This window comes from Zeus faber (genome assembly GCF_960531495.2).
Source record: "Zeus faber genome assembly, chromosome: 8".
In the NCBI taxonomy this organism is placed as follows: domain Eukaryota; kingdom Metazoa; phylum Chordata; class Actinopteri; order Zeiformes; family Zeidae; genus Zeus; species Zeus faber.
In genome coordinates this window covers 892,162-904,661 of record NC_137195.1, presented here as the reverse complement: position 1 = coordinate 904,661, position 12,500 = coordinate 892,162, and the positions used below count along the sequence as shown (strand labels likewise).

At 49.6% G+C, this 12,500-nt stretch overlaps 1 protein-coding gene across 1 annotated transcript in view; it reads right to left on the bottom strand.

Moving 5' to 3' along the window:
• LOC307233885 (rho guanine nucleotide exchange factor 2-like) overlaps nt 1–12,500 on the bottom strand; it is a 27,641-nt gene that overhangs the window by 6,943 nt on the left and 8,198 nt on the right. Inside the window, exons 2-14 of the mRNA XM_080005344.1 lie at nt 6,367–6,529; nt 5,605–5,672; nt 5,433–5,496; nt 4,448–4,577; nt 2,939–3,042; nt 2,713–2,856; nt 2,058–2,308; nt 1,804–1,929; nt 1,563–1,680; nt 1,227–1,475; nt 837–913; nt 386–558; nt 1–66 (exon numbers count right to left, since the gene is read on the bottom strand). The exon at nt 1–66 is cut by the window's left edge and continues 2 nt beyond it. Of these exons, the coding sequence (XP_079861470.1) occupies nt 1–66; nt 386–558; nt 837–913; nt 1,227–1,475; nt 1,563–1,680; nt 1,804–1,929; nt 2,058–2,308; nt 2,713–2,856; nt 2,939–3,042; nt 4,448–4,577; nt 5,433–5,496; nt 5,605–5,672; nt 6,367–6,529 (1,733 nt within the window). The remainder of the gene's footprint in view (nt 67–385; nt 559–836; nt 914–1,226; nt 1,476–1,562; nt 1,681–1,803; nt 1,930–2,057; nt 2,309–2,712; nt 2,857–2,938; nt 3,043–4,447; nt 4,578–5,432; nt 5,497–5,604; nt 5,673–6,366; nt 6,530–12,500) is intronic.

Here is a 12,500-nt window from a genome sequence, read left to right as displayed (position 1 = left end):
CGCAGTCTGCGTACTAAAGCTTTATCCTCTGTCTCAATCAGCGGGAACTCCTCTCTGGACGGACAGCTGGAGAGAGACAGGAAAAAAGAGAGTCAGGTAGAGAGAGACAGGTAGAGAGACATGTCATAATGGGTTAGGGTGTAACCCTGCCGCCTGCAGTGGAAACACATCCTCCTGAGGGCGTGGCTCTGAGGGAGTGGGCGTGGCTTTTGAAGGAGTGGGCGTGGTTTGACAGAGTAGGGGCTGTTTGGGGGGGAGTGGGTGTGGTTTTGAAGGAGTAGGGTCTGGTTTTGAGGGAGTGGGATATAGGGTGCTGTTACTGGTTATTATGGGATGTCAGGTGTTGTGACGGGTTATTCTGGGATGTGGGGCGTCGGAGGCGGACCTGAGCACAGTTTGCTGGATGAGCTTCATCCACTGCTTCCTGTCGTCCTTGGAGGAGGCGTAGAGTTCGTACATCTCTGGAGGGGCAGAGTCACTGATGAGGAACATCCCTCGCTCCTGATTGGCTATGTCCCTGACGATCAGCCGAGTGAGGGACACCACGGGAGGCTTCTCCTGGAAGACGAGGACACCTCTGTCAAGTCCAACCACTCAATACGTTACATACTAGGAGTAGAGAAGTGGAGGGTTAGTGAAGTAGAGGAGAAGTAGTGAGGTAGAGGAGGAGTAGTGAGGTAGAGGGGACACCACGGGAGGCTTCTCCTGCGGACGGAAGGAGACAAGAGGAGGACACGTTCACATCTGGTCCTCTATCAGAGCAGAGGTCTAGAGGAGGAGGAGCAGAGGTGTAGGGGAGGAGGAGCAGAGGTAAAGAGGAGGTGCAATTGACTCACCAGTGCAGGGAAGATGAACTTTTGGTCTTTCTCTTGCAGGAAAACCAAGATGTCAGACATCAGCAGCATCTGCACGTCTGGAACATCAACATAGGTTCCACAGTTTACTCCACATGACAACTGACGTCAGTCAAACTAATTAAACCTGCGATGGAACCTGAGTCCCGTGGCCCCGTGGCCCCACCTCTTCCATCTTTCCCTTTGGGGCCTGAAGCGCCGCTCCCATTAGCCCCACCCACTCCTATCTTTCATTTTGCAGCTCCGCCCCTTGGCCCACCCCCATCTTTCCTTCTAGAGCCCGAAGTTCTGCCCCTTACCCCCCACCCAGACTTTTCACTGGAGCCTGAAGCCCCGCCCCTTATCCCCTCCCCCCAGCCCCTCCCCTCCCACCTTTCATTCTGGAGCTCTGGGTTTTCCAGAGCAGCGTCCCGTCGTGGACAAGCCTCCTGCGGAGCAGCTCGCCTCCTCCAAACACGCCTCCTCCCCGGAGCTCCGTCTGGGCCCGGGGGTCCAGGCGGGACCGGACCTCCTGCAGCCGCTGGCTCCGCTGCAGGTCCAGCACCTCCTGGTCCACCGAGCTGAGGAGCTCCTTCAGGAGGAGCAGAGCAGTGCTCAGAGCCTGCGCCTCCTCCTCATCACCTGGGGGGGCAGTAGAGCACTCAGCGATGATCAGCTAGCTTAGCAACTGTCTAGAGTGTGTGTGTGTGTGTATGTGTGTGTGTTTACCCTTGGTGTTGTCCAGGATCCTCTGGACCAGAACCGGGTACTTGGTGATCCTTTGGGTCACAAGCAGGATACACTCCTGGACGCCATGACGACGAAGCAGCGGGCCGCGGCTCACTCTCTGATCATTATGGGATAGAGAGAATCAGTGGAAAGCAACAGTAGTAGAACCTTGTTTATACCCTGTCAGACCCTGAGCTGGTCCCGGTCCAGGTTTCAGCCGGGCCGGTCCAGGTTTTCCTACCCTGATGAAGTGCTGGAACCTCTTGTCTCGGGTCAGAAGCTCCTTGTACAGTTTCACAGCTTTGGGATGACGACAACAGAACTCTGAGTAAAGCTTCCTGAAGTCCTCAGCAGGTTGACCTGAGAACTACACACACACACACACACACACACACACACACACACACGTGTAAATCTCTGTGTGTAGTGTGTGTTACCTGCTTTATGAGGACCTCTCCCAGGCGGCAGGAGTAGTGTGTGTGTAGTGTGTGTTACCTGCTTTATGAGGACCTCTCCCAGGCGGGTGATGGTGAAGTTGCTCTGGCTTCCGGGGACCAGGCCCTGCTGCCGGCGGCTCAGGAGGGCCCCCAGGAGCCCCGTGTGGAGCTGCAGCAGCTGGTCCAGGCAGGGGAAGACGGCGTGGAGCTGCCCCGCCTCCAGCAGCACCTCCTCCTGCATGCCCCGCCGGTACACGCCCTCCATGATCCTCAGGGTCCTCACGTGGTGGAACTCTGTCTGGATCAGCTCTGCAGGGGGTCATTCATTATTATGTCTTTTATTTTCAATCAGATTATCAATTTGAAATCTGGTGTTTTACACATTCCAACATGTACTTTACAAGGTGTAGTATTTACATTTATATTCCACACACTTCTGAAGTACAGCTGCTTGCCTTCTATATACATCTAAGGTATATATGTATAGATATACATATAAATCAGTGCCTGAAGTCCTGGTAGAGGTATAGGTAGAGGTATTGGTATAGGTACGGGTAGAGGTATTAGTATAGGTACAGGTAGAGGTATTAGTAGAAGTAGAGGTATTAGTATAGGTAGAGGTGTAGGTATTAGTACAGGTAGAGGTGTAGGTATTAGTACAGGTATTAGTACAGGTATTAGTACAGGTATTAGTACACACAGAGTAGCCGTACCGTAGATGACGTCCTGCCGTTTGATGGTGTCCTTGCGTTGGCTCTGCAGGAAGTTGGAGTCCACAGCTAAACTCCAGCTGTCGGCGGAGACGCAGCCGCCCTCCTCCTGCAGCTCCGTCAGCAGGGGGGCGTAGTAGGGCTCCCCTGGTGCAGCAACACAGCAAATCAATGCTCTGCTCCCATGACACCGTCAACCTCCACCCTGAGCGGGAAACCCCAGCTTTACCGTCATCGTTGAGCGACTCCAGCGACATCGTTCTGCTCCTGAAGTTCAGAGACTCGGTCGACTGCGACAGAATCCTCCTCAAGCCCACGGGGGAGTCCTCGCACCTGTACAGCAAGCAATACCCAGTACTGCATATACACCTATACAAGCAATACCCAGTACTGCATATACACCTATACAAGCAATACCCAGTACTGCATACACACCTATACAAGCAATACCCAGTACTGCATATACACCTATACAAGCAAAACCCAGTACTGCATATACACCTATACAAGCAAAACCCAGTACTGCATATACACCTATACAAGCAATACCCAGTACTGCATATACACCTATACAAGCAATACCCAGTACTGCATATACACCTATACAAGCAATACCCAGTACTGCATACACACCTATACAAGCAATACCCAGTACTGCATATATACACTCTATACAAGCAATACCCAATACTGCATATACACATGCTATACAAGCAATAGCCAGTACTGCATATACACCTATACAAGCAATACTCAGTACTGCATATACACCTATACAAGCAATAGCCAGTACTGCATATTTACACACTATACAAGCAATAGCCAGTACTGCATATACACCTATACAAGCAATACCCAGTATTGCATATACTGTGGTTGTGGTATTGGTGTCATGGGTGAAGGTGATCTGCAGGACAGGGAACCATCAGTAGCAAGGTTCTCACTTCCTGCCTTTCAGGACGTTCTTCTTTTTGGGGACGTTCTTCTTTTTGGGGATGTTTCTCTTTTTGGGGATGTTTCTCTTTTTGGGGATGTTTCTCTTTTTGGGGACGTTCTTCTTTTTGGGGACGTTCTTCTTTTTGGGGATGTTTCTCTTTTTGGGGACGTTCTTCTTTTTGGGGACGTTCTTCTTTTTGGGGATGTTTCTCTTTTTGGGGACGTTCTTCTTTTTGGGGACGTTCTTCTTTTTGGGGACGTTCTTCTTTTTGGGGATGTTTCTCTTTTTGGGGACGTTCTTCTTTTTGGGGACGTTCTTCTTTTTGGGGACGTTCTTCTTTTTGGGGATGTTTCTCTTTTTGGGGACGTTCTTCTTTTTGGGGACGTTTTTCTTTTTGGGGACGTTCTTCTTTTTGGGGAGGTTCTTCTTTTTGGGGAGGTTCTTCTTTTTGGGGACGTTTTTCTTTTTGGGGACGTTCTTTTTGGGGACGTTCTTCTTTTTGGGGAGGTTATTCTTTTTGGGGACGTTCTTCTTTTTGGGGAGGTTCTCCTTTTTGGGGACGTTCTCCTTTTTGGGGACGTTCTTCTTTTTGGGGAGGTTCTTCCTTTTGGGGACGTTCTTCTTTTTGGGGACGTTCTTCTTTTTGGGGAGGTTCTCCTTTTTGTGGATGTTCTCCTTTTTGTGGATGTTCTTCTTTTTGGGGAGGTTTCTCTTTCAGACCAGACACCTCACCTCATATGTCGACTTGAAGACGCTGCAGAAGCTTGTCAGAGACATTGACGTGATGAGTTTTGCTCTCACCCTGCGATGTTGTTGGTGGAGACGCTCTTGGCGAGCAAGCCGCTACGCCCCCTCCTGGACCCCAGCAGCGACTGACGGAGGCTGTCGGAGGGATAGATGGCTGAGCTGGGCCTCTCCTTGGTCATGGGAGCTGCAACGCAGCAGAAGAAGAGTGAGCAGGTGCAGAGCTGGACCAGCAGGGGGCAGCGACAAGCTGCTCAGATGAAAAGCGGGTCCTTGTGGGAGAGGTACGTGTGGAGGTGCGGTGCGGAGGGCTAGGGGGGGGACTCGGCAGAAATGCAATATTACCCATATAATAATAGGAATCATCAGCTTTTAATGAGCTGATTATCACCTTGTGTTTTCCTTTCCTTAGAATGAAGCGTTTCTATCTACACAGGGAGCGGGTACGCTGGACGGAGGCCGCCATGTTGCACCACCATGTTTCTACAGTAGCCAGGATGGGACAAACCAAACACCGGCTCTAGAGAGGGACCTGCACTTCACCTGAAGCTTCTCCTACATCTTTGGAAAGGGTGGGGTGAGGTTAGGTGGGGTGAGGTTAGGTGGGGTGAGGGGAGGTGGGGTGAGGGGAGGTGGTGTTCAGCCTCACCACTACATCCTTCACGCTGCACCTTTAAGTCACAGCTCAAGAGGGATTTTCCGGGAAGATCAGTGAGTCCGTTAAAAGACATGTATGTCAGACAGACAGATACAGCGACCTGCCCAGGGACAGATGGACAGACAGACAGACAGACAGACAGACAGACAGACAGAGATGAACACAGACAGACCGACAGATAGACAGACGAACAGACAGACAGACAGACAGACAGAATGACAGACAGACAGACAGACAGAATGACATAATGACAGACAGACAGACAGACAGAATGACAGACAGACAGACAGAATCACAGACAGACAGACAAAATGACAGACAGACAGACAGACAGACAGAATCACAGACAGATAGACAGACAGAATGACAGACAGATGTACTTACCTTTACTTCTGAGTGTAACGTTCTGCAGAGCTGAACTGTTCCTGACCAGAGCTAACTTCTGCTGCTGTAGACAGACAGGTAGAGAGACAGGGTCAGGTAGACAGACAGGTAGACAGGTAAACAGGTAGAGGGACAGGGTCAGCTAGACAGACTGGTAGATATCCTGTCTCACCTTCTGCTTCATCTTGGTGCAGCTGGCCAGACTGTCTCTGCAGCGGTTATGGATGGTCACATTACAGGCTGTAAGACAGGCAGACAGACAGGCAGTCAGACAGAAAGGCATTAGAGAGAGACAGACCGATAGACAAACAGACAGGCATTAGACTGTCTGTCTGTCTCTCTCTCTCTCGTCCCCAGGTGGATGGGGGAGGAGGGGGAGCTCTTCCTTCACACTGACTTCTTTGTCTGGGTTCGTCCTCACGGAGGGGGAACCTGTCTGTCTCTCTCCAGACAGACACACAGATGATGACATCATAATGATAATAACTTGATGTCATGTACACACACACACTTTATACATACATAATCATACTGTGTGTGTAGTGTGTAGTATGAAGCGGTGTGTAATACTCAGTGTGTCGTGTGTAGTGTGTGTAGTACTCTGTGTGCAGTGTGTAGTGTGTAGTAGTACTGGGGCAGCTGAGCGCCTACTAGTGTTAGTGTGTAGTACTCAGTGTGTAGTACTCAGTGAGTAGTGTTAGTGTGTAGTACTCAGTGTGTAGTACTCAGTGTGTAGTACTCAGTGTGTAGTGTTTGTGTGTAGTACTCAGTGAGTAGTGTTAGTGTGTAGTATTCAGTGTGTAGTATTCAGTGTGTAGTGCTCAGTGAGTAGTGTTAGTGTGTAGTACTCAGTGTGTAGTGTTAGTGTGTGTAGTACTCAGTGTGTAGTGTTAGTGTGTAGTACTCAGTGTGTAGTGTGTAGTGTGTGTAGTACTGGGGCAGCTCAGCGCCTCCTTGGCCGTGATGCTGCGGTTGCAGGATGAACAGAGTGTCATGGCCGACACGGTGAGGGAGGTGAAGAGGTGACCGTTGCTGTAACGCGCCTCCCTCTCTCGCGCCTCCTTCTCCCGGTCCCTCATACGCTCCTTGTCCTTGTTCTGGAGGAGGAGGAGGAGGAGGAGGTTATCATTTATCAATATCCATAATCCATCAGTTCATCTCATTATCACACTTCATACGACCTCCACCTCCTCCTCCATCTCCTTGAGGAGGAGGAGGTGGAGAAGAGAAAAAAGGGTGGAGGGAAGGAGGTGGATAGGAGAGGAGGAGGGAAAGAGAGAAAGAGGTGGAGGGAGGTGGTGCAGAGCTCAGTGGAGGAGTCCGGGGTTGGAGCAGAGAAAACAAAGATGAAGGATAAAGAACAACCCCCCAGGTAGAAAGAGGGGGGGGGGTGGAGGAGGGGGTGGAGGTTGGACAAAGATAAAAAGATGGAGGAGAGGAAATACTCAGGAGAGAGGGGGGGCAACCAGAGCTGAGGGTTCTGACAAAAGAGACAAAGGGATGAAACTAGAGGAGAGAGACAGAGAGAGAGACAAGAGAGACAGAGAGAGAGAGAGAGAGACAGAGAGAGAGAGAGAGAGACAGAGAGAGAGACAGAGAGAGACAGAGAGAGAGACAGAGAGAGACAGAGAGAGAGAGAGAGAGAGACAGAGAGAGACAGAGAGAGAGAGAGAGAGACAGAGAGAGACAGAGAGAGAGACAGAGAGAGACAGAGAGAGAGACAGAGAGAGACAGAGAGAGAGAGAGAGAGACAGAGAGAGAGACAGAGAGAGACTGAGAGAGAGACAGAGAGAGAGACAGAGAGAGACTTCTCTACGTGGCACGGTGGTGCAGAGCATTGCACTGCTGCCTCACAGCAAGAAGGTCCTGGGTTTGATTCCCGCCTGGGGCGCTGTTGGCACCGTGCTCCGGTGGGTTATCTCCCAAACAGGAGCCTTTCTGGGTGGAGTTTGCATGTTCTCCCCGTGTTCACATGGGGTTTCCTCCACCTCACGTCAGTAAGGTCCCCCACCCAAAACATGCACCCATCATGGTCTGACCAGCGATGGACACTTATCACCTGGTCCCCGGGCGCGTCCACGTACGCTGCCCACTGCTCCTGGCTGTGCCCCCGGAGGAAGGACAAGCCAGGATGGTTCAATGCAGAGAGTCCATTTCACCAGCACCATCAAGCATGTGTGTGTGTGTGCAAGCATGTGTTGTAGTGTGGTGTGTGTGATGAATAAAAACTGTTTCTTCTTTCTTCTTCAGAGAGACAGACAGAGAGAGACAGACAGAGAGACAGACAGCGAGACAGACAGACAGAGAGAGAGAGAGACAGCGAGAGAGAGAGACAGTATATATGGGTTTATATTAGCCACCAAAAAACACTTTGAAAACGCGGCTGATAACAAAAAACTTCAGTATCTGCTCAAGTATCACAGCAATGTGCAAACACAGCAGAAAGATGTGAAGCTGCTGTGAGTGGAAACGGGCGTGTCCAATAAAATACAAGCACCATGGAGCCTGTCAATCAGCTGTGTGCCTGCACTGTGCTGATCTCTGGACAGATTTATTGTACATTCAGGACAAATATCTTTAAATACATTCATTTAAAAGAAAACAATGTTGCAGTGTTTCTATAATTCTCACTTATTTACTCACAAAAATTTTAACTGCAAGTCTGGATTTTTCTACAAGTTATTTTCTACTAATGTGGATATATATACAGTATATATATATATATACACATATACATATATATATATATATATATATACATATATACATATGTATATATGTATATATGTATATGTATATATGTATATATATATGTATATGTATATATATATATATACATATACATATATATGTATACCCACCCTTTCCATATATATACAAATATATGTATATATGTATGTATATATGTATATAGACACACATATATATATATATATATTTATATATTATATACTGTATGTGTGTGTGTGTAACGCCTGTGCCCCTTGCCAATAAAGCCCTTTTGAATAGAGAGAACGAGAGACCTTGACACAACCTTGAGAACATGTCAGCTCCTTTAGCTTCAGGATGAAACGCTGAGGCAGCATCATCAGATCAATATGAAAATAATTACCTCGAGAATTATTTGTGGCCAGAGAAGCAGCAGAAGATGTCAAACAAAGCAGCTCTCACTTCCTGTCCCAAAGCTGCAGAATGGTGCAGGAGGTGGTTGAAAAGGAGGTGATCCTTAGAGGGAGGTGCTCCTCAGAGGGAGGCCTCCTCCGGCTTCTCTCCATCTCCATCGTCTGCTTGATATCACAAAGGATGCAGAGCAGGAGGAGCCACCTCCCCATCACAGTTTAGAGGAGTCTGCTCAGAATGCCCAGTGATGTTCCTGGAATTGACCAGCTCCACCTCAGGAGGTCCAGCCAGGCAAGGAGGTTCTTCTTCTCTTTATTCCCACTGTTAATAAGAGATGGTGGAACACGTAAACCGTCGGGCGGAGAAACCCGGTCGTTGAAAGCCACAGCAAACGCACCATGTCTAACTCCTGAAGACCTGGGCTTGACCATGTGCCCTCATCGCAGCGTTCTGCTGTCCTGAGATTGAGGAACATAGAGAAGATCCATCCTGAACCTCATCAGGACCAACAGGTGAAAAGGTGAAATTATCCAGGTTGGAGACCTGGTGGTGCTCTCTTCTGCCCCGATGTCAAGCAACACGAGGTCCAGCAGCACAGAGGTCCAGCAGCACAGAGGTCCAGCAACACCGAGGTCCAGCAGCACAGAGGTCCAGCAGCACAGAGGTCCAGCAGCACAGAGGTCCAGCAGCACAGAGGTCCAGCAACACCGAGGTCCAGCAGCACAGAGGTCCAGCAGCACAGAGGTCCAGCAGCACAGAGGTCCAGCAGCACAGAGGTCCAGCAGCACAGAGGTCCAGCAGCACAGAGGTCCAGGAAGACGTCAGGACCACAACAACATCAGGTTTTTGCCATGATACATGGTTCCTCGAACCGGTTCCTTTACTGCAGCGATTCCCAACTTATGGGCAGGGTATTGCTAGTGGGCCGTCAAATCATGGGCAAAACACATCGATTTTATTGAAAAAATAAATTCAAAAATATTAAAAAAAAAAACTTTTTAAAATTAAAACTTTTTAAATGTAAAAAAAAAAAAAAAAATCATGATATTTTTTCTGTAAAACCTTGAAAAAAGCATCATCACTGATAGGAACTTATGTTAGGGGGTACTACATCCAAGCCGGACCACGATGGACGTGCACCTGTACATTTTTGAACTTGAGGTGATGATCAAATTGGACGGGACAGAAAAACAAAGAGCAGCGCTGAAGATTTATGACTGGGATGTTTATGGACGAAGCGTCACTGCTGTTCAAGCTGTGCCTGATGTGTTCTAAGATTTTATTATAAGAAGCTCTGCAGCTATGTCCACTGCACCGTCACCTCACACAAAACACCGACAGGACACGTCCGAGCCGCTTGAATGTTCCCGTCATAAACTCAAGGAGAATCAGGGCGAGAAGATCGTCATGGTAACGTCACGTATGAGCACCGAGAACGCAAAGGCAGCGGAAGCTTCCAATCAGGTCGCTCGACTCATACCCAAGCCTGCTAAGACACAAACAATCATGGAGAACTGAATTCCTCCCGCCACAAAAGAGAAGGTGGAGGTGATGCTGGGAGGGAAGGCGTGAGAGCCAATCAAACTCATCTCTGACGTCTCAGTCAGACGCAGGGTTGACCAGATGACAGGGAATGTGTCAGAACAGCTGCTGACGAGCGTAGAGAAAGTCGTTTGAATGAGAATTGGCGATGTGGTCCAGGCGAGTTGATCGGTCAAACGTTGAGTCGTTTGAGAATCTCTCTGATTTTTTGACAAGAGATGGAGCTTCCTGTCATCGTGACCGATCACGGCAAAGAGCACCGCACGGTTTGAGGACCAAGCCGAACACGTCCCCCTCCCAGATGTGCAGCGCAGCTGGGTGGAAAAGCCCTTGGCCGGCCACGGTGATGAGCCCCTCGCTCTGTGGATCTCTCCTGCGACAGCGCATTGAAACTGTCTCTCAGGTCTGTGTCTTCTCACAGAGGTACCCGACAATCTTTTGGCTTCATGTTGCTTCTCCCGATTGGTCCGACAGAGCCGCGCGGTTTCTGATGCCTCCCCCCACGACGTGTCACGAAATCCAGGAATAAAGTGAATGTCGATCCAGATCTTCACCTGAGAGCGTCGTCCCTTAAGCCGGACGTCAAGCAGGTGGTGTCTGCCAGGCAGCACCAGCTTCTCATGAGGTGACTTCATCTTCATGTCCTGTTATTGTTAGTTTTATCAGCGCTGGCGTGAGTCCTGAGTTTTAACCCAGCTGTTTTTTTGTTTTACCACCACTGCACTGTATGTATGAGAATGCATATGATTATTAAAATAAAGGTCCTCTGAGAACACGCTGATTGGCTCCTGTATTACCTCTGCTCGGATGTGGCCCCAACACTTTTGAGATTTTCAAGTGGGTCGTGAGTCCGAAAAGGTTGGGAACCGCTGCTCTACAGGTTCTACTGTGTTCTCCAGCTGGATGTGAGAAGGTCTTCATCAGTCTCTCTGGGTTCCTTCATCATTGTTTTGGAATAAACGGCACCGTTATGGATGAAATGATATTCACCATTATTTGACACAATATGGTCATCAGCATTATTTATCCATTTTAGGGAACAGAATTATTTTATGGCGCTTTGTAAAAAAAACAGAAAACTGCCTTCACAATAATAATGTATTTTATAAACCTATAAATAAATGAATTCAAATGTACAAATATTTAAATCTTCAGGCTTTATATAGTGTTGGTAAAAAAAGAATGCACCACATGGCACGAAATAAAAATCATTTATCCCAAAACAAGGTCAGTTACATTACCCCCCCCCCCCCCCGACTTCCATATAAATTGACATTTTCAATCAAAACAACGACTGTGCTACAATAATTTGAAGTTCTATTTATTTACAACTGATAAGTGTAGTGATGCCGTTCCTGTCTGGCTGCGCTGGCGCTCACATTCTTTACTTTTGCACACGGATCCTTACGGAGCAGATTGCACCAGCAGAGCTCGAGGGCCTGGCTGCACCGGGGTCATCAGCCTGGCTGCACTGAGACGCTGCTGACAACGACCAATGAAACCAAAACCAAAAACCCTCCCGGCCACGACCCAGTTGTTGTGGAGGCAAATATCAATGTCAATGTGTATGTATCAATGTTAAAATACAATGAATGAAATACAATGAGCAGCAGCAGCAGATGCAGCAGCAGCAGCTGCAGCAGCACCAGCAGCAGCAGCAGCAGCAGCAGCAGCAGATGCAGCAGCAGCAGCAGCAGCAGCAGCAGCAGCAGCAGCAGCAGATGCAGCAGCAGCAGCAGATGCAGCAGCAGCATCTGCTGCAGCAGCAGCAGCAGCAGCAGCAGATGCAGCAGCAGCAGCATCTGCTGCAGCAGCAGCAGCATCTGCTGCAGCAGCAGCAGCAGCAGCATCTGCTGCAGCAGCAGCAGCAGCAGCAGCAGCAGCAGCAGCAGCAGCAGCAGCAGCAGCAGCAGCAGCAGCAGATGCAGCAGCAGCAGCAGCAGCAGCAGCAGCAGCAGCAGATGCAGCAGCAGCAGCAGCAGCAGCAGCTGCAGATGCAGCAGCAGCAGCAGCAGCAGCAGCAGCAGATGCAGCAGATGCAGCAGCAGCAGCAGCAGCAGCAGCAGCAGCAGCAGCAGCAGCAGCAGATGCAGCAGCAGCAGCAGCTGCAGATGCAGCAGCAGCAGCAGCAGCAGCAGATGCAGCAGCAGCAGCAGCAGCAGCAGCAGCAGCAGCAGCAGCAGCAGCAGCAGATGCAGCAGCAGCAGCAGCAGCAGCAGCAGCAGCAGCAGCAGCAGCAGATGCAGCAGCAGCAGCAGCAGCAGCAGCTGCAGATGCAGCAGCAGCAGCAGCAGCAGCAGCAGCAGATGCAGCAGCAGCAGCAGCAGCAGCAGCAGCAGCAGCAGCAGCAGCAGCAGCAGCAGCTGCAGATGCAGCAGCAGCAGCAGCAGCAGCAGCAGCAGCAGC